Source organism: Oryx dammah, unplaced genomic scaffold (assembly GCF_014754425.2).
Source record: "Oryx dammah isolate SB20612 unplaced genomic scaffold, SCBI_Odam_1.1 HiC_scaffold_21, whole genome shotgun sequence".
NCBI lineage: Eukaryota > Metazoa > Chordata > Mammalia > Artiodactyla > Bovidae > Oryx > Oryx dammah.
In genome coordinates, this window is record NW_024070205.1 from 16,859,126 (window position 1) to 16,881,511 (window position 22,386).

A 22,386-nucleotide genomic window follows, 5' to 3' on the forward strand; every position below is an offset into this window, starting at 1 on the left:
ATCACAGATCTTTCAATTCTGTATCAGTTCCACATCCAACTTAGTACTTTTCTTTAAAGTTACAGAAATAAAACCACTATGGACCATATTAACAGTAGCATATATCTCAAGAAAATGAAGAGATGGCACTGATAAATTCAAGTTCAAAAGTGTTACTGAGAAGAATGTAAGTTAACGTGGACTGTTTGGGGGCTTCTTATAGTTCAGGCATTCATTTATTTACTCGTTTTTCATATACCTATTCAACACTATGCCACACAGACTGTTAAGCATTGAAGATACAAACCCTTCAGCCTCCCTCCAAATGGTGAACTAAGTGAATGCTCACTGTGTGTGCACCTTTTACCTAAAAGTTTACTATGTAACACTGAATGTATCCATCTAAAGCAGAGGTCACCAAACTCATGCTGTAGAGGCTGAGATAGTAAACATTTTGGGCTTTGTGGACCAGGACACATTGACACACTCAACTCTGCCTTTGCAGTGCAAAAGTATCCAGAGACAATACGTTAATAAATGAACTTGACTGTGTTTCAAAGGAATTTTACAGATACTAAAATTGGAATTCCATATAATTTTCATGTGTCATGTTTTTCTTCTTTTGATTTTTTCAACCAATTAAAGATGTAAAAACTGTTCTCAGCTCATGGCCCATACAAAAATAGGTGGCAGCCCAGGGCTGGATTTAGCATGTAGGCTATAATTTGCCCGCCCACACTCAGGAGAGAGACCTAGGACTCCACATCTAAGCCACAAGTTCCAGGAGGTCAGGGCAATGTCCAATGAATCATTATACACCCAGGAATCTGTATGGTGCTAAGGCATAGAAAGCAATTAATTAACCTTATGTGCAATTAAACTAAAAACATAAATCTCCAACCTGGCCTTCAAAAACCTCCGGGTCTAGAAGTGGAGAAAAGTAAATCAACAAGACAATGCCATGTGGTAAGTGCTGTGGTAGATACCTACAGGGTGGTATGAGCGGAAGATCTAATCCAGGCCAGGGAGTAGGATGGAAAGGGATAAGAGAAACAAACTGGGGAAGGGTTCCTAAAGGTGGTGACACCTGGGAGAAGTGTCCCAAACCAGAGAAGGAACCGTCTGAGCACATGAAATGACAAAAGATAAGCCTAGAAGTTTAAAAAGGTCCAGACCCTAAAGTACCTTACACAGCATGACAAGGTGTCTGATTTTATCTTAAAGGCTTGAGGAACCACTGCAGAAGTTTTTCGCTAGGATATAACATCAACAGGTTTGCATTTTAAAACCAGTGCTCAGTCCCAGGCAATGGCTGCCCGAATAAGAAAGAGCAAAACTGGAGGCAGAAAGGCCACCAAATTAGTTAGCAAGCTGCTGCAATAATCAAGGTAGAATTCCATCGGGAGCTACAGTAAAGCAAGATAAAGATAAGGATCCAAGAGACAGAATGGCTGGATACAGGAAGTGAAAGTGGAGTCTTGGTCAGACTGCAGTAAGGATGGGTGGGAAAGAAAGTGATGGAGTTACAGCTGCCCAGAGACTTTCAGCAGTGGATGCTATCTGCCGGCCAAACAGTAATCCTTACTGGTGCCTATAAAGCATGGTCTTTGTGGCTCAGACGGTAAAGTGGGTTCAAGCCCTGGTTTGGGAAGATCCCCTGGAGAAGGAAATGGCAATCCACTCCAGTACTATTGCCTGGAAAATCCCATGGGCAGAGGAGCCTGGCAGGCTGCAGTCTATGGGGTCGGAAAGAGTCAGACACGGCTGAGCGACTTCACTTCTTCACTTGGCAAAAGAATGGAGGAGAGTCTCAGGGCTAAACAGTAATTTAGCTGTATCTTCATTTCATTAAGATACTGATTTGAACTGGATAAGAATAAGGAATGAATTTAGTTTTGGACATGACCTCCGGACATCCCAAACTGACCATGTCCAACCTGGAGAAGAAACTGTCCTGAAAATGTGAATTTAGAATCCACTGATTTGCCAACAGCAATGAAAGCCTAGAGATTAAGAGAAGTTCATTCAGGAAGAGTAAGTAACATGAAAAAAAAAGAAAGAAAGAAAAAAGAAATTCAGAAACGTTAAGTGGAAAGGAACAGAGGCAGGAGAAGGAAAACCAAGGGAGTCTGGTATCTCTGAATCAGTATATACATGAACTTGTATTTTAAAGTTGACCTGGAATAAACTAGTTATTCTTTTGAGAGATCCGTTAGAGGAGCTAAGAGCTGAAGGAGCTATTATGTTAGACTGAGTCAGAAACCTACCTCCACTGTAATTTTTGGCAAATCACAACCTCAGGCTCCTCATCTTCCCCTTCCCTCAATGAGTTATGAAAATCTAATCAGTAATTGACTGGATGCTTTAAAATACTACAAAGGCTCTCCTGATTTAGTACTCTAATGGCATTACATCTGGGTATGAAAATTCCAAATGAAAGTAATTGAAACTGCTAGTCGTTCAGTCGTGTCTGACTCTTTGCAACCTCATGGCCTACAGCCCGTCAAGCTCCTCAGTCCATGGAATTCTCCAGACAAGAATACTAGAGTGGGTTGCCATTCCCTTCTCCAAGGGATTTTTCTGACCCAGGGATCGAGTCCGAGTCTCCTGCATTGCAGGCAGATTCTTTACCAGCTGAGTCATCAGGGAAGCCAAAATTCCACCTAATCGAGTATAAACTTCTGAAGAATGGACCTACAATCTTCTCCACCCTTCTGTCAGGTACTGCACCATGCATTTAGTAGGTATTTAAAATATGTTTGCAGAATACTTGGAAGTAACGTGAGAATGTATGCACAAGGCTGAGGAGTGAACAGCAAAAGGTATATCTGACTTCCTAAGAGGATTTAGAATTGAAATAGACAAGCTTTGTCCCTCCCACCAATGCGGTCAATGACAAAATCATGGGTGGAAGGGAGCTTACAGCTCCAGAATTTTCTCCTAATGTGTACATTGTTTTTCTGAATACTCTAGAAACATGAAGAAGGTATTTGGAGGAAAAGCAGTGAATTGTAGAATAGGAAACCAGCCAAGAGCAACTTTATAAAACTGTGTTCACCAACTGCTGGCCATTAAAGAAGAGCTCCTTAACTTCTCAAGTTGAAACCTGCAAAATGTAAATCAGGCCTTTGTGAGACAAACTAAAATAGTGTCCCCTCAGGGTACACAAATACCACAGTGAAGTCACCAGAGTTCTGACAGAGTCAGAACCTACCTTGCAAAGATTTTCCTGGGGAAAAAAATTGCCGTTGTTTCCTGTTAAATATACACTAAGGGACCAAACAGAATAAAGTGCAATATCCTTCCTTATATAGCTATTATTCTAACTTAGACACCAAAAAAGAGTATCTTAGATACAGCTTAAAAGCATCATTTAATCACTGTTTGTTCCCCGAAACTTATAGCAAGCTTGGACACCAATCTGATCTCGGTGTAAATTTTAGGAGTTCCATAAACTTTGACTGAGTTGGTTTTATAAGCACTCTTCTCCTTAATATAATTGTTTTTAGAAAGAGGGAAAGGTACCCTCCTCCAAGATCAAGACCCAGTTTGCCAAGTTTTCACCTACAAATGACTACCAAGTTTATTAAACAGGTTGTTTAATAAACGGCAAGTTCTCATTGTTTAATAAACGGCAAGTTCTCAGCTACAATCTTACAATCAGCTACTTTGCTGATAAGGATAAAACTCACTATAACTTATAAAACCCAAAAGCTAAACTGTGAAAAAGTAGTTGAATAATTCATATAGAAGTCAGAAGAGAAGATCCAGAAGTTGAAGGCAAACTAAGAAAAACTTCTTTTTAGAAAAGGGTGCCTTGCTGAGATTTTTCTTCACAACAGGCAGAAAATGTGGTTCTGAATCCCACAGCAACTGTAACTCATTATATCTAAGGATACATTACACCCTGCACCCTGGATTACTGTCTGTGGTGCTTAAGAGATGGCTGCTTTCAAAATCAGTGCTGATTTTCCTGGCTTTTGTACAAGTGATGATAATGGTACAACCATCTAATTTGTACCTGCCATCTATTAAAATATGCCTCACCACCCAAAAAAGGACCAGTTAAAATGATCGTGTAATTTCACATACATGTGTATGCATGAAAAGTTTCTGGAATGTTACAAAAGAAATTGTGAGCAACAGTCTCCAGGGCAACTTAGCAACTGGAGATGAAGTACACACTAGTCATTATACTGTTTTAATTCATTATGTCATGTTTCACTTTTACAGGAAAAAAAAAAAAGACAGGATCAGGGGCAAAGTATGTATATTTCTCGTGACTCCTTAAGTGAGAACTGACTTTGCTTATTTTAAAGTTTACTGTGTTTAAAGTTCAACATTAAAAGGAAAGCTAGAAAAGCTCAACATTAAAAGGAAAGCTAGAAAAGTGGTGGCCAGACCTAGTTCTTTCACACTGCTCCCGTAGTTTCACATGCTCTGTAAAGGCAGAGCACAATATGCATCACTTGTTTAAGGGTATGTGAAATCTGAACTGGACGGGAGATTTAATAGATGCACAAACAGTCATGGTCCTTGAATTCAAGGGAAATAATTAGTTACCTAGAGCCCATGGAGTAACTGGAGTTAGGGGGTGAATACACTGAACATCCAATACATAAAATCCTGTCTATCTGCCATAAGTCAGAGATCACAAAATGCATGAATACATATATCCTTGTCATTAAAAAAGAGATGGGAGAGAGAGAGAGAGATTGAAACATCCAACCCCACTACACACAAATCTCCCTCTCCTTCCAAGAACAAGTACAGTAAGTTCTTATCAAGTTTTTTAGAAACTGTCTGCCTAAAAAGCTCAAAGAAAATGTTTTTACAGCACCTGTATGAAAACTATTTTAGGTAACTTTTTACTTAGAAGTTTTAAATCTACAGTTTTATGAACTTCATTTAGCAAAAATGTTACCAAAAACTGAAGAACTTTTCAGCAAAACAAGTTTAAGCATATATAACATTTTCAGAGAAAAAAAGTCTTTCAAGCATCCAATCACTAGGACCCAAAGTCATGTATCCATCACCCAGGAGTAGCAACCTAACTTGACAGATACTGTCTTACCTAACACATTATCTTTGTAACAGAGAAGTAATCACTGGGTAATCTACCTTCCTACACCGTCACCTGAAATAACTTTTCACTACAAAGTGATCAAGGGCTTCCCAGGTGGCTCAATGGTAAAGAATCCGCCTGTCAATGCAGGAGACTGGGGTTTGATCCCTGGGTCAGAAAGATCCCCTGGAGAAGGAAATGACAACCCACTCCAGTATTCGTGCCTGGGAAATCCCACGGACAGAGGAGCCTGGCAGGCTATGGTCCATGGAGTTGCAAAGAGTTGGACACGACTTAGTGACTCAACAACAGATGAAATGCTCACAGCAGAAAATTCAGAGGGTCCAGACTGTCAGCCCTATCTTTACCTACATAAGAGATTCTTATGCAGAAGTTTTCAAACGAATCTCAGGCATGTGAGACATCATGGCCATGATTTTGCTTCGAAATGTTTAATATTTCAAAACAGATGAAATAAGACTTTGTGGAGATTCAAAATTCAACACAGAAACTTTAACAAAACAAAAATTTAAACAAAAATAAATGGATAAAAATTTCAAAAATAATTATGGCCAAGTTTAAAGATATAACACTTAGGAGAAAAGAGCTAAGAGCAGCCCCACAAGGTCTTGGGAGGCCCTTGGTCTCTTGCAGAATCTTCAGAAGGGCACCTGTTCCAACATACAATTTAGCTCCATATGTTTTCAATACCTTTGAAAAACTGAACTGTTTACTTCTTCCATCTCTGAAAAATGGGTGCCTCAGAGTTCCAGTTTATAAACATATTTTTGAAAAGTTTCATCTTCCTAATGATTTATCTACAAATAAAATATTTACTACAAAAGTGCTAAATACTGCTTTTCTAAAACTTACTCCACACACCGTAATTTAACTTCACTTTTCAAGTACTTTCTCTGGAATCTTGACACTTACATAAAACTTAATGTACCAGAGAGCAGTGGAAAGAAAAATACAAAACCACAACCAAAAGAACCATGTGCTCACCAAATAGTTCCTTTCAAAGATTCCCCAAATCATGTTTCCAGCCTTACAGAACTATCCTGATGTGACAGAAGAATGGATTGGCACCCTGTTCTCTCTGAAAAACAGCTACCAATAAAATCATGGCTTTCAACCTAACTGAGGCTGAAGCTCTACATGTCAAATGTCAGTTTCTTATGTATATGTTACTCTGTTAAACACAATGATGAATCACTCAGCTTGTTTGTATATTCCAATGATGACGAAAAACTGACCCAGATCAAACATGATTTTTCATACAATTCTTTGAGATAAACACGTCCATCCTCGTCTACCACCCAGCGATGAAGTTTTCTATACATCCCTTTCCTGATTTCTAAAAGGTCACTCACACATGCTTCTACACTTGCCTTGAATCAAAGCAAAAGGGAAGGCAGTGAGGGGAGTGTTTTTACTCAGGGACCAAACTTCACCCAACAATTGCGGTGGGTGCAGATACTTCCTTTTGTTTTCTTCGTACTGAGATTAGCAGTGAAATCGCTTTGTGGCCCTTCATTAAAGAAGAACAACTTTCAAGAACAATAACTTTAGAAGTGAACTTCTATTTTAATTACACGCCGCCAACAGCGGTAGTAAAGGCATTTGCTCCCCTCAAATCCCCTTAACCTTTCCTCTCTAGCGTATTCAGCAGAGCAAACAGCAATCACCCTCAACCCCGGAGAGAAAGGCTTTTAAACAAGGTAAAAGTGCTTAAGGTGGACAAGGAGAGGGGGCCGAGGAGGGTTTCTGATTCATGCTTCAGGAAAAGAGGGACCAAAGAAGCCGAAATGGCGAATAATCCAAGGAAGGAAAAGCCGGCTAAGTTAGAAGAGGAAAGCAGAGAGAGAGATGCTGGCGGGAAGCATCTTGGCTCGCGGGAAGTTAGGTGTTAGACCTAGCGTAGAAGTTGGAGAAGGGAATTTCTGTGTGGCCCAGGCTGGGGAGCAGAGAGCCCACATGCGGCTGTTCGGGCACCTGTCCAGGCGGGACCAGGGAGTGAAGGTGGCCCGGGGGCCGGGCTGCGGGCAAAGCAGCAGCAGGGCGCACGGGGCTGTCACTGCTTACCCAGGTGCAGCGTGAGGTTGATGGAGTTGGGGTACTGCACCCCGGCCAGCATGGTCTGGCTCTGCCACCAGGTGGTGTCGGCCTGGTTGTTGTAGTCGGTCAGGAAGGCTGCCCCGTGCTGCAGGTGGGGCTGTCCGGCGTCGCACAGGTGACAGGACTTGGTGACCCCGGTCACCCCGGTCTGCACGCAGTACTCCTCGGGCGGAGTCCCGCACGTGTTGGTGGCCACCACGGTCACGTTGAAGGCGGCGTTGACGAACTCGGGCATGCAGCGCTGCGGCCGCCCGCCCTCGTCCGTGCACTCGTCCATGGCTGCCCGGGCGCAGCCGGCCGCGGCGGCCGCCAGCACGACCAACACCGGCCAGACGCGGCCCCGCGGCCGCAGCGCCGCCGCGGCCCGGTCGCTGCCCCTCATCCCGCCGCCCCCGCGCTGGGCCACGGCAAAGGCCAGGGCGTGGGTGCGTTCCTCTCGCCCGGCGGCGTCCCTCGGAGGCCGATCCGCGCGGGTTCAGCCGCGGGGCCCAGTGACCGGGCTCTGCAGACGCGCGGTGGAGGCGGCTCTGCCACCGGAGAAACGGGCGGGTGGGCGCCCCGGGCAAGAACCGCGCGGCTGCCTGAGAGCTACTCCGCGCGCACCTCTCTCGCACCCGGGACACAGCCCGCAACTCGCCGCCGACCACCGACTTCCGAGCGCGTGCCCGCGCGCGCACGCGCGCCCCAGGGGAGGAAGGAGCTGGCGGGTGGGGTCGGCACGGTGGGGTGGGGTCTGGCCGAGGAGGAAGCCCAACCCCGGCGTCCTCTCAGCCGCTCCCCGGCCCTCCGCGCGCGCCGTGGACTGCGCGTCCGCCCCGGAGACTCGCGGCGGCACCTCGCGCTCGAGCCCGCGGCGCGCGGTCGGCGGGGGAGGGGCCTGGAGGGGCGCGAGTGGTGGGCGGGGTCGGGAGAGAGGGCGGGGCGACAGGGAGGGCGGGGCGACGGGGCGGTGCATGCCGGGAGGGCCGCGGAGGCCGGGGAGAGCCGGCTCCCAGCCGGGAGATGGACAGCAGGGTCCCCTGATGCCGAGTCCCCAGGAAGACTCGGGGTTGGGGGCGGGGGCAACGGAGGGGTCTTATAGGGGCGACGCCGGAGGGGCGATGGACGCTGAGTTGGCCCTTGGGCCCCGCGCGTCTGGGCCGCGGTAGCTCGGGTCCCAGCCAGGCCAGGTGTCCATCCTGGTGTCCAGCGGGCCGCGCCCCGGGGCGGGGACCTTAGGGACCCGACATTGCGGAGGGAGGTGGGATGTCCGCCCTACCTCCCAGCCCCCTCGCCGCAGGGCCGCCCCTGGAATCGCCCCTGCTGCTCGCGGCCGGCTCCAGGGCTTTCCTAGCAGAGTTCCAGGGTGTCAGGGGGCTGACACGGTCCCTGGAGATTAAGGAGCCGGATCGCAGTATCAGAATGAGTTTTCTGAAGTGATTTCCTGCCTCTGAATTAAAGCGTAGCCCGTGGTTTTTAACAGGAGCGAGAAAGGAAGTGAGAAGGCTGGGAATGGAATGGCATTTTTTTCCCCTGGGTATGCAGCAGACCCACTGCGAAATTCTTCCACTGTGTTGTTTATGTTCCCCAGCTTGCCTTTAAAAGACTCGAAAGGATCTGGGATCTGACATCCTCCTTTTCGGGCCTGCTGAGTCACGGAATATTCTCCTTGCCAGAATGACTCAGTTCACAGAACCTCAGCCAGAAGATCATGAGCTTTAGCCCGAGATCAGAACCTGGGCACCTACTCAGTGCAGATACGACGCGCACAGACGCAGAGGGAGGGCGCTGTAAACGTGGATGGATCACTTTTGGCGTCCCGGAGCAAAGTCGGGTGTACGCGCTGGATGCTCCTGAGACAGATTTTTTTTTTTTAACTTTACAAGATCTTAACAGTAATAAATGCACTGGGGCGGGGGCGGGAGCGGAGAATATCTAGTTTTGTACCCAGAAGCCCAGTTAAGAGAGAGATGGTGGGGATAGGAAAACAAATAAGTATCCTTTCGATTACTATGGTAAGGTTACTATGGTAGGGGTCAGCGTTAAGGTCTAGGAAGACCTTAAGAGTGATGGTTTTGGGGAGGGGAGCGGGTTAGGGGACTTGTCAGAATGGTGAGCTTGCTTCGCAGATACATGGATCATTATATTGTTAATTTATTTGATGAGGTGGGTGGAGATTAGGCATGACTCAGAAGCCTGCAACTCCTCATTCCTTGGCATCTGCTCTTTGGTTGAAGAAGGTTGTGGATCTGTGGGTAACAAAGTTTTTTCATCCTTTCATGTTTGAGTCAGAAGCAAAATATATTCATTTATACCTGGAGGGGGTGATATAAGATAAGGACGTTAGTTTGTAAATAGAGCTACAGATAATTTTAATTATCTGTAATGTTAATAACTATATTTAAATACATATATTCGTACATTTGCCTTATAAATTTTCAGTATTTTATTAGATATTGACAAACCAGTGTATCTCCTTTTGTTTACTGCCAAGTCAAAATAGTTGAAGAAATGGAGAACCAAAATCTATGAGTCAACATACATGTTTTCTTGTCACTGCTTCCTTTTGGGTTCTGATGTCCAAGGGTAACTAAAGCTATTACTTATGCTTATCTACCCCACAGTTTCATTACCAGAACCTCATCTGGTATTTGTAAAGCACATAAAGAGACTTTGAATTGATTTCTGAATTCTGTTGCTCATCATGAGAGTGTGACAAGGATGTATCTGTTTTGAAGAGAGAGAAAAATGTAACTAGCCAGTGTGTGCTTGATGATAAAAAAAAATTTTTTTTTGCTCCATTGTTTGAATCCTGATTCAAACTAACCAATGATTAAAAGAAAAAAAAATTAAGACAATTTGAAAATTTTTAATGCTAACTAGATCATTGATGATAACAAATCAAGTATTTTAAGTACCTGCAGATGCCACTGCTGACTAAATAGACTTGGTAGTTTTTTTTTAAGTGAGAATGTTTGAGATTTTCTTTTACTTCAAGCTGGCCTGTTCTTTCAAAGAATTTCTGAGTCTTTAATTCATGTTCTTAGCTGCTTGGAAACTTCATTATCTCTGGTAAACAAATGTGGTGTGTAGAAGAAAAATGTGACAATGTGGGGGAAATGGTTTCAGATCCCTCAAGAGATGATCGCCAGTATCTTTATACTGCGAGAATGGTAGGATGAAGGAAGGTAGTCGTTTACTGTACAGAAGAAAGAGCTCCAAATTTTTTTTTTTTAATCCCACTTAGAACTTCAGAGAACAAAGATTTCCTCCATCAGGATCTGTGTAATCAGTTTCAAGGAAGGATGCTGACTCCCCTGACCCGGGTCACTGCAGATGCCTGAGCATACCTACGTGAAAACCTTGGAGTTTAGGAAAAGCAGTTCTCCGAGGAAAGAGTTTGCTGTTGCCGAAAGAGGTTGCTGTTGCCGGAAGGAGGCAGGTTACAAGGCAGAAAAAAACCCCAGATGCCCATTACATCAAGCCTGAGACTATGTGATCTATATAATTAGAAAAATAATTTTAAAGTTTGTATTGACCTTTGCAGCTTGCAACTTGGCCCTTTTTTTATCCTTTATAATTACCAGTGTGTTTATTTTTCCATCCCTTAGTCTTTCTGATTTCATTTCCCTATATTCTTTCCAAGTCTAGACATTACTCTGTCTTTTTCAAAACTATTTTATTTATTTATTTGGCACCGAGTCTTAGTTGAGACATGTGGGTATCTTGTTTCCTGTGCTCTTGCTTAATCACTCAATCATGTCCAACTCTGCAACGCCATGGACTGTAGCCCTCCAGGCTCCTCTGTCCATGGGATTTTCCAGGCAAGCATACTGGAGTCGGTTGCCATTTCCTCCTTCAGGGGATCTTCCTGACATGGGATGGAACCTGGGTCTCCTGTATCTCCCGGACTGGCAAGCAGATTATTTACTGCTGAAACCACCTGGGAAACAGGGGTCAAACCCAAGCCCTCTGCATTGGGAGTGTGGAGTATTTGCCCCTGGACCACCAGGAAAGTCCCAAGCTTTATCTTTTATCTTTAGAATGCAACTTAAAGATAACAGTTACAACTAATAATATAATGGTGTTAGTCTATATTTACATTCTGTTTTATACTTTTCAAAATGTAAATAATTCCAAAGCAAGGAATAGTAATTGTCTAGGGTTGAGGATAGGGGAGCCTGGCTGGCTACGGTCCATAGGATCCCAAAGAGTCAGACACGGCTGAAGTGACTTAGCACATAGCATACATAGGATTGAGGAAACTAAGGATCCCAGAGAATAGAGAGCCTGCACTTTCTGGATGCCTGCCCAGTGCTATTTTCTTTTCTGTTGTTTAAAGATCATGGATGAGAAAAGGGTAAAGGAAATCTTTCTCAAACTTCCAAGGTTTTGAGATTATCAAATGGGAATTTCTAATCAGGTGAGAATTAATATGATACATTGAAAAAGACGCTGATGATGGGAAAGATTGAAGGCAAAAAGAGAAGGGGATGATAGCAGATGAGATGGTTGGATGGCATCACCAACTCAGTCGACGTGAATTTCAGCAAATTTCGGGAGATAAGGAAGGACAGGAAGGCCTGGCATGCTGCAGTCCACAGGGTCACAAGGAGCTGGACACGACTCAGCAACTGAACAACAACAACAGCAGGAGAGAATTACAAGGTCCCTCTTCAAAGTTACACTCACTACACGTGATTCTTAGTGTTAGGGCTATGGATCCTTTCTTGGTCCTTGGTACAAGTCCAAGCATAACTAGATAAGATATCACTGTGGCCAGGCTCAAGTGAAGACAGGATTCCTCTTCTATGAGGTAAAGCCCGTTCCCTTCATCCAACTCCACATACCCAGTTTAAGCCATCTTTACTTGTGATACTAGTTTAAAAAGGGAGAGGGCAAAAAGTGAACACATATCATAATCCACAAGGTTTAGACTAGAATTTTCTTAATATAAAGACAATTTTTGAAAGAAATGTTTCCAAAAGTTAGGAGCAAACTTGAACCCCTCCCCTACCCAAAATCTTTCCCATCAAAGGAACAGAAAATTTCACATCTCAAAAATTTTATTATTCTGCCAACCAAATATTGAATGCATCCTACTGTAGAGAATAGACAGATGAATAAGCTTTTATTGGGCCTTCCCTAGTGGTGCAGTGGTCAGGACTCCACCTTCCAATGCAGGGGGTGCCAGTTCGATCCCTGGTTGGGGAACTAAGATTCCACATGCCTCAGGGCCAAAAAAACAAAACATAAACCAAAGGAATATTGTAACAAACTTAACAAAGACTTTTAAAAAATAAGCTAAGCCTTTGACTGTGTGGGTCACAATAAACTGTGGAAAATTCTGAAAGAGATGGAAATACCAGACTACCTGACCTGCCTCTTGAGAAACCCATATGCAGGTCAGGAACCAAGTTAGAACTGGACATGGAACAACAGACTGGTTCCAAATAGGACAAGGAGTACGTCAAGGCTGTATATTGTCACCCTGCTTATTTAACTTCTATGCAGAGTACATCATGAGAAACACTGGGCTGGAAGAAGCACAAGCTGAAATCAAGATTGCCGGGAGAAATATCAATAACCTCAGATATACAGATGACACCACCCTTATGGCAGAAAGTGAAGAACTGAAGAGCCTCTTGATGAAAGTGAAAGAGGAGAGTGAAAAAGTTGGCTTAAAGCTCAACATTCAGAAAATGAAGATCATGGCATCTGGTCAATCACTTCATGGGAAATAGATGGGGAAACAGTGGAAACAGTGAAAGACTCTTATTTTGGGGGGCTCCAAAATCACGGCAGATGGTGATTGCAGCCATGAAATTAAAAGATGCTTACTCCTTAGAAGGAAAGTTATGACCAACCTAGACAGCACATTAAAAAGCAGAGACATTACCAACAAAGGTCCGTCTAGTCAAGGCTATGGTTTTTCCAGTGGTCATGTATGGGTGTGAGAGTTGGACTGTGTAAGAAAGCTGAGCGCCGAAGAATTGACGCTTTTGAACTGTGGTGTTGGAGAAAACTCTTGAGAGTCCCTTGGACTGCAAGGAGATCCAACCAATCCATTCTGAAGGAGATCAGCCCTGGGATTTCTTTGGAGGGAATGATGCTGAAGCTGAAACTCCAGTCCTTTGGCCACCTCATGCGAAGAGTTGACTCATTGGAAAAGACTCTGATGCTGGGAGGGATTGGGGGCATGAGGAGAAGGGGATGACAGAGGATGAGATGGCTGGATGACATCACTGACTTGATGGACGTGAATCTGGGTGAACTCCGGGAGTTGGTGATGGACAGGGAGGCCTGGTGTGCTGCGATTCATGGGGTCTCAAAGAGTCGGACACGACTGAGCGACTGAACTGAACTGATACCACTAAAATGACTTTTTTAAAAATCAGAATTCTCTCTCCTAGACTTAATCATTCTTTTATTTTAATAGACATCTTTTACTGAAGTACAATTTACATACAAAACACACACAAATTCCAGGGTATAGTTCAATAGTCCATATCACAAAGTGCACACAGTGTGTAATCACTAGCCAGGTCCAGAAATAGAATATTACCCTAACTTAAAAGCCCCATCATATCCCCTGACAATGATACCCTTCCCTTCTCCCTAAATGTAGCTGCTCTCCTTACTTCTGTCACCATAGACAAGTTTTGCTTGTTTTCAAATGCTATTTAAATGAAATCACACACTATGTGTTTTGTGGAGGGGGGATGGCTTCTTTGATCAATAGTGTGTTTTCTGATATGAATCCACATGTATTTAGCAATAGTTTATTATTTTCTTTGTTGTGTGGTATTATATTGTATAAAGAAACTGTAATTGGTTTATTCATTCTATGATTGGTGGACAGTTCAGTCATTTACGCTTTAGGGCTTTGTTGAATAATGTTACTCTGTTACTATCAAAATTCTTGTCCTTTGAAAATACACACATGCACACATTTTTGTGAGTATATACCTAGAAATGTAATTGCTGAGTCACAGGATTAGGCAAATATTTCAGAGAGGAAGGCAGTTCCTAAAGGAAGCCTATTTGTGAAAGTCGCTCAGTCGTGTCCGACTCTTTGGGACCCCATGGACTATAAGTCCGTGGAATTCTCCAGGCCAGAATACTGAAGTGGGTAGCCTTTCTTTTCTCCAGGGGCTCTTCCCATCTCAGGGATCGAACCCAGGTCTCCAGCATGGCAGGCAGATTCCTTACCAGCTGAGCCCCAAGGGAAGCCCAACAATACTGGAGTGGGTAGCCTATCCCTTCTCCAGGGGATCTTTCCAACTCAGGAATCAAAACGGGGTCTCCTGCATTGCAGGCGGATTCTTTACCAACCAAGCTATCAAAGAAGACCAATCTACCAAACATAGAGATAAAATCAGTGAATTAGGCAAAATGAGGTGACTGAGCAGTATGTTGCAAACAAGGAACAAGATAAAATCCCAGAATAACTAAGTGAAATGAAGATAAGCAATCTACTTCATAGACTTCAAGATAATGATCATAAACATGCTCAAAGAACCAAAGAACTCAAGGAAGAATGGATGAATAGAGAGAGAATTTGGTTTTTAACAAAGAGTTAGAAAACATAAAGAAGAACCAGAGATGAACAATATAATAATTGAAATTAAAAACATACTAAAAAGATCTTCATGACCCAGATAATCACGATGGTGAGATCACTCACCTAGAGCCAGACATCCTGGAATGTGAAGTCAAGTAACCCTTAGAAAGCATCACTATGAACAAAGCTAGCAGAGGTGATGGAATTCCAGTTGAGCTGTTTCAAATCTTGAAAGATGATGCTGTGAAAGTGTTGCCCTCAATATGCCAGCACATTTGGAAAACTCAGCAGTGGCCACAGGACTGGAAAAGGTCCGTTTTCATTCCAATTCCAAAGAAAGGCAATGCCAAAGAATGCTCAAACTGCTGCACAATTTCACTCATCTCACACACTAGTAAAGTAATGCTCAAAATTCTCCAAGCCAGGCTTCAGCAATATGTGAACTGTGAACTTCCAGATGTTCAAGATGGTTTTAGAAAAGGCAGAGGAACCAGAGATCAAATTGCCAACATCCGCTGGATCATCAAAAAAGCAAGAGAGTGCCAGAAAAACATCTATTTCTGCTTTATTGACTATGCCAAAGCCTTTGACTATGTGGATCACAATAAACTGTGGAAAATTCTGAAAAAGATGGGAATACCAGACCACCTGACCTGCCTCTTGAGAAACCCGTATGCAGGTCAGGAAGCAACAGTAGAACTGGACATGGAACAACAGACTGGTTCCAAATAAGAAAAGGAGCACGTCAAGGCTGTATATTGTCACCCTGCTTATTTAACTTCTATGCAGAGTACATCATGAGAAACGCTGGGCTGGAGGAAGCACAAGCTGGAATCAAGATTGCCAGGAGAAATATCAATAACCTCAAAAATGCAGATGACACCACCCTTATGGCAGAAAGTGAAGAGGAACTCAAAAGCCTCTTGATGAAAGTGAAAGAGGAGAGTGAAAAAGTTGGCTTAAAGCTCAACATTCAGAAAATGAAGATCATGGCATCTGGTGAATCACTTCATGGGAAAAAGATGGGGAAACAGTGGAAATAGTGTCAGACTTTATTTTTTTGGGCTCCAAAATCACTGCAGATGGTGACTGCAGCCATGAAATTAAAAGACGCTTACTCCTTGGAAAGAAAGTTATGACCAACCTAGATAGCATATTGAAAAGCAGAGACATTACTTTACCAACAAAGGTCCACCTAGTCAAGGCTATGGTTTTTCCAGTGGTCATGTATGGATGTGAGAGTTGGACTGTGAAGAAAGCTGAGCGCCAAAGAATTGATGCTTTTGAACTGTGGTGTCGGAGAGACTCTTGAGAGTCTCTTGAACTGCAAGGCGGTCCAACCAGTCCATCCTAAAGGAGATCAGTCCTGGGTGTTCATTGGAAGGACTGATGCTGAAGCTGAAACTCCAGTACTTTGGCCACCTCATGCGAAGAGTTGACTCATTGGAAAAGACTCTGATGCTGGGAGGGATTGGGGGCAGGAGGAGAAGGGGATGACAGAGGATGAGATGGCTGGATGGCATCACCAACTCGATGGACGTGAGTTTGAGTAAACTCTGCGTGTTGGTGATGGACAGGGAGGACTGGCGTGCTGCGATTCATGGGGTCGCAAAGAGTCTGGCACGACTGAGTGACTGAACTGAACTGAATTGAAGACAACATCAGACATATAAACATTGGCATTAAAAGAGTCCCAGAAGAAGAAGAGAGAAAGGTGTAGAGAACATATCTGAAGACATGATAAATGAAAACTTCCCTAAGCTGGGAAAGGAAACAGATATTCAGGTCTAGGAAGCATAGAGAGTCTCAAACACGGTCAACCCAAAGAGGACAACAATGGGAAAAGATGTAACTAAAATGGCAAAAAGTTAGAGATAAAGAGAGATTATTAAATGCTGCAAGGGAAAAGCAACAAGTTACGTACACGGGAACTCCCATTAGGCTATGAGCTGACTTTTCACCCAAAACTCTGCAGGCCAGAAGGGAGAGGCATGACAGTTAAAGGGATAACGGGGAAATTTACAACCAAAAATACTCTACCCATCAAAGCTTTCATTCAGATTTGAAGGAGAAATCAAAATTTTCACAGGCAAACAAAAGCTAAAAGTGGTTAGCACCATGAAGTCAGCTTTACAAGAAATGTTAAAGGGACTTCTATAAGCAGAAAAGCCCACAGCTAGAAATATTAAATTTATGAAAAGAAAATTCTCGTTGGTAAAGGCAAATATATAATAAAGGTGAGAAATCAACTACGTACAAGGTTAGTAGGAAGGTTAAAAGATAAAAGTATTACTACTTTTTTTTTTAATCATCTATATCCACAATAAGTAGGTAAGGAATACATGAAAATAAGGGATGTAGAACACCATGTCCAATCAATAAAGCTGAGCTCCAGCTGCCTCCTGCCTCTTCGGATGGCTCTCCAAGATTGACAAGTAGATCTGATTTAGGGTCTTTCCAACCTACTGGCTCCTCCCTGATTCTCAGAGGGTGAGATTTTCTGTGTGCCCTTGAACAGTGGAGTCTCTATTTCTTACCACCCTCTAGTTCTGAAAGGAAGTGGCTTTCAGACCCAAATGTTCTGTGGGTTCTTCTTCCTGGTGCAGGATCCCCCAGGCTGGGGAAGTCCACTGTTGGGCTTAGAACCCTCACTTCTTGGGGAGAACCTTTGTAACTGTAATTATCCTCCCATTGGTGGGTTGCCCACTCCGGTTGTATACGTTTTGACTATGTTGTGTCTTCACCCCTCCCACAAGTCTTTTTTCTTTTTTAATCCTTAGTTGTATAAGATCTTTTCTGCTAGTTTTCAGACCTTCCTCATCAATAGCTCCTCTGTAAATAGGTGTAACCATGATGTACCCTTGGTGGAGTTGAGTTCAGAGTCTTTCTCTTCTACCATCCTGGTCACTCCCCCAATATACTGTTTCACTCAATGGAGTCCTTTGATGAAAGAAATTCTTCATGTTAATGTAACCTAATAAGAAAAGGCAGAGGAACCAAAGATCAAATTGCCAACATCTGATGGATCATCAAAAAAGCAAGAGAGTGCCAGAAAAACATCTATTTCTGCTTTATTAACTATGCCAAAGCCTTTGACTATGTGGATCACAATAAACTGTGGAAAATTCTGAAAGAGATGGGAATCCCAGAGCACCTGACCTGCCTTTTGAGAAATCTGTATGCAGGTCAGGAAGCAACAGTTAGAACTGGACATGGAACGACAGACTGGTTCCAAATAGGAAAAGGAGTACGTCAAGGCTGTATATTGTCACCCTGCTTATTTAACTTCTATGCAGAGTACATCATGAGAAACACTGGGCTGGAAGAAGCACAAGCTAGAATCAAGATTGCCGGGAGAAATATCAATAATCTCAGATAAGCAGATGACACCACCTTTATGGCAGAAAGTGAAGAGGAACTCAAAAGCCTCCTGATGAAAGTGAAAGAGGAGAGTGAAAAAGTTGGCTTAAAGCTCAACATTCAGAAAACGAAGATCATGGCATCCGGTCCCATCACTTCATGGGAAATAGATGGGGAAACAGTGGAAACAGTGTCAGACTTTATTTTTTTGGGCTCCAAAATCACTGCAGATGGTGACTGCAGCCATGAAATTAAAAGACGCTTACTCCTTGGAAGGAAAGCTATCATCAACCTAGATAGCATATTCAAAAGCAGAGACATTACTTTGCCGACTAAGGTCCGTCTAGTCAAGGCTATGGTCTTTCCTGTGGTCATGTATGGATGTGAGAGTTGGACTGTGAAGAAGGCTGAGCACCGAAGAATTGATGCTTTTGAACTGTGGTGTTGGAGAAGACTCTTGAGAGTCCCTTGGACTGCAAGGAGATCCAACCAGTCCATTCTGAAGGAGATCAGCCCTGGGATTTCTCTGGAAGGAATGATGCTAAAGCTGAAACTCCAGTACTTTGGCCACCTCATGTGAAGAGTTGACTCATTGGAAAAGACTCTGATGCTGGGAGAGGTTGGGGGCAGGAGGAGGAGGGGACGACAGAGGATGAGATGGCTGGATGACATCATGGACTCGATGGATGTGAGTCTGGGTGAACTCCAGGAGTTGGTGATGGACAGGGAGGCCTGGTGTGCTGCGATTCATGGGGTCGCAAAGAGTCGGACACGACTGAGCGACTGAACTGAACTGAATTTTAAAATATATTTATTTATTTATCTGGTTGCAGCAGGTCTTTAGTTGCAACATGCAAACTCTTAGTTGTGGGATGTGGGATCTGGTTTCCTGACCAGGGATCAAACCTGAGCCCCCTGCATTGGGAGCAGAGTCTTAGCCACTGGCCACCAAGGAGATCCCTGCTGCTGCTGCTGCTAAGTCGCTTCACTTGTGTCCGACTCTGTGTGACCCCATAGACGGCAGCCCACCAGGCTCCCCCGTCCCTGGGATTCTCCAGGCAAGAACACTGGAGTGGGTTGCCATTTCCTTCTCCAATGCATGAAAGTGAAAATTGAAAGTGAAGTTGCTCAGTCGTGTCCGACTCTTCGAGACCCCATGGACTGCAGCCTATCAGCCTCCTCCATCCATGGGATTTTCCAGGCAAGAGTACTGGAGTGGGGTGCCATTGCCTTCTCCAAGGAAATCCCTAATATAACCTAATTTTGAACTTTAAGATTAGTGTTGCTTTGGGAATTCCCTGGTGGTCCAGTGGTTAGGACTCAGTGCTTTCACTGCCATGGCGTGGGTTCAATCTCAGGTCAGGAAACAGATTCCACAAACTGCAGGGTTGGCCAAGAAAGAAAAAATGTTAGTATTGTTTTTATACTCATTTAAAAAATCTTTAAAAATAATAGGATATCTTATTATACTATGATCTGAAAATTTTGTTTTATCTTCCATATTTAAGACTTTATTACACCTTGAGTTGATTTTTCTGTATGGTATGAAATAGAGGTGAAGATACCTTTTTTCATATGACTGCCCTATTGCTTAATCACTAATATTGAAAAGACTGTTTCCAACATTCCTCTGCACTATTGCCTTTATCACTAATCAAGTGCTCACTAATCTGATTCAGTTATCTGTATTCTGTTTTATTATAGCTCTGCAGTAAGTCTTGACAACAAGTAGTGTAGGTTCTCCAACATTTTTTTTTCCCTCCAAGACCATGGTGATTATTCTTGACCCTTTACTTTTCCAAACAATTTAAAAACTGGCTTGTCCATTTACAGAAAAAAAAAAAAAAAAAGTCTACCTAGAATTTTGCTTGTGATTACATTCAATCTATATATTCCTTTAGGCAGAAACAATATATATACATTATTGAGTCTCCCATTACTTAAAATGATATGTCCCTCCATTTAATTTAGGCCTTCTTTAGATTATCTTAGTAATGTTTGATAGTTTTCTGTGTAGAATCTTGCACACTTTTAAATTAAATATTTTGCTAAGTATTTTCTTTTTCATCCTCTTGTTTGTTACTAGAGTATAAAAATACAATTGGTTACTTTATATTGCCCTTGTATCTAGCAACCCAAAAACATTGCTAAATTCACTTGCTATTTCCAATGCTTTGAAAATTCTTTTAGATTTCCCAGCTATACAGTCAGGTCATTTGTGCATAGAGATAGGGTGTTTTTTTCCTTTTAAATATCTTTCAGTTCTTTTTTTTTTCTTTTCCTCAAGCTGCATTGTTTAGGACTTCTTATTAAATGTTAAATAGAAATGATGATAATAGACATTTTATCTTGTTCCCGATCTCAGAGGAATACTTTTCAACATTTCACCATTAAATATGTTGTACATTTTCTATGTTTACTTTTTATCAGATTAAGGAATTTCCTTTATACTCCTAGTTAGACAAGAATATTTTTTTAAGAAAATTATGAATGAAGGTTAAAATTGGTCCTGATTTTTCTGCATCTTTTGAAATGCTTTTGCATTTTGTACAACATATGACATTATTTTTTTTAGTGTGCAAATTACATTGAAAGAAAATGCAAGGTGGCTCAGACAGTAAAGAATCTCCCTGCCATGTAGAAGATCAGGTTCTATCCCTGGGTCGGGAAGACCCCCTGAAGGGAATGGCTTACCCACTGTAGTACTCTTGCCTGGAGAATTCTATGGACAGAGGAGCCTGGCAGGCTACAGTCCATGGAGTTACAGAGTTAGACATGACTGAGCAGCTAACACTTTCACTTTCAAATAAACTTTTATTTATGGTATAAACTTAGTTTGGTAGTGCTATTATCTTTATCTATCACTGAATTTAGTTTCTAATATTATATTTAGAATTTTGTTCATCTATATTAAATGTCCTTTTTTTTCTTAATATTTCTTAAGGATTTATTCATGAGACCATGCTGGATTTAAAAAACAAGTTGAAAACTATTTCTCTTTTTCTATTCTTTGCAGGAATTATTTTAAGTATTATTTCATCTTTAAGTATTTGGAATAATTCACCAGTGAAGCCATTTAGACCTGGTTTTGGGGAGAGGTGAATAGGATAGGAAAAGACGTTTTACTAGTACACTCAATATTTAAAATAAATATAGAACTATTTAAATTTTGTTTCTTTTATAGTCAGTTTTAACAACTTGTGTTTTTTAAGGAATTTGTCATTTTCCTCCAAATTTCAAATTCATTGGCATAGAGTTATTCATAATAACTTCTTATTCTTTTTTTAATGATTGCAGGAGCTTTATTCGTTCCTGAGACTGGTACTTTCTCTCTTTTTATTACTTAGTAGAATCTATCAGTTTAATTAATTTTTACAGATTACCAGCTTTTGGCTTTGGAATTTTTCTCTATTACTTGTTTATAATGTCATTCATTTCTGTTTTATTATTTTCTTCCTTCAACTTTTAGTTTGATATTCTGTTCTAGCTTTTTTTATATGAAATTTTAGATAATTAATTTCAGCCATTTCCCCCTTAATATATATGTTTAAGGATACAAATTTCACTCTAGACACTGCTTTAGCTACATCCCATGAGTTTCAATCTACCATGTCATTTTTATTATTCAGTTCAAAATATTTTCTAATTTCGCTTTAATTTCTACTTTGGCTTATAGGTATGCATTTAATTTCCAAAGATTTGGGGGGTTTGTAGTGATCTTTGTGATTATACTGTTTTTCATTATAATGTTCTTTAAAGTATAATTAATGGGGCCTTAGGAAATCTAATGTTTATTATGGTGATTGTTTTGCTTAGATCATGGAGTCAACCCATGGAGGGAGATGAGAAAGAGGACTTGGAGGTTTGATCAGTTTGGAAAGGGTTGGCTCTCTTCAATCTCTCTAGAACCTCTCTGATCCAGTAGCTTTAAGGTGTATATATTGCTGGAGCAGCAACAGCCTTTCCATAGCACTAAAAGGCCATCAGATCTGACCTCTTGAGACTGAGTAACAACCCTTGGATTCTTGGACTTACCGTGACATGTGGACCCAGAAAATGAAAGACATTCTCAAAATAAGCAGGAGAGATGTTTGGCGTCATATTACTACTAAAAATATTTGACCTTAAGTTAATTCTCCAAGCTGGAAAAACAGGATATAACATTTTTCATTTGATATCATATTTCACTTGGTATTTAGGAGACATGAATATAATTTAGTCTCCCCACTGTGTTAATAATATCCATAGTTGATATTTACTTAGCACTTTTACTACATCTCAGGCACTTTTCTAAGCATTTTGCCTCTATTAACTCAATTAG

General features: G+C 42.2%; 1 protein-coding gene across 1 annotated transcript in view; it reads right to left on the reverse strand.

Annotated features, from left to right (window-relative positions):
• LAMC1 (laminin subunit gamma 1) overlaps positions 1-7,993 on the reverse strand; it is a 122,150-nt gene extending 114,157 nt beyond the window's left edge. The window contains exon 1 of the mRNA XM_040263838.1: positions 7,130-7,993. Within this exon, the coding sequence (XP_040119772.1) occupies positions 7,130-7,544 (415 nt within the window). The 5' untranslated portion in view covers positions 7,545-7,993. The remainder of the gene's footprint in view (positions 1-7,129) is intronic.
• Between the last annotated feature and the right edge of the window lie 14,393 nt (positions 7,994-22,386).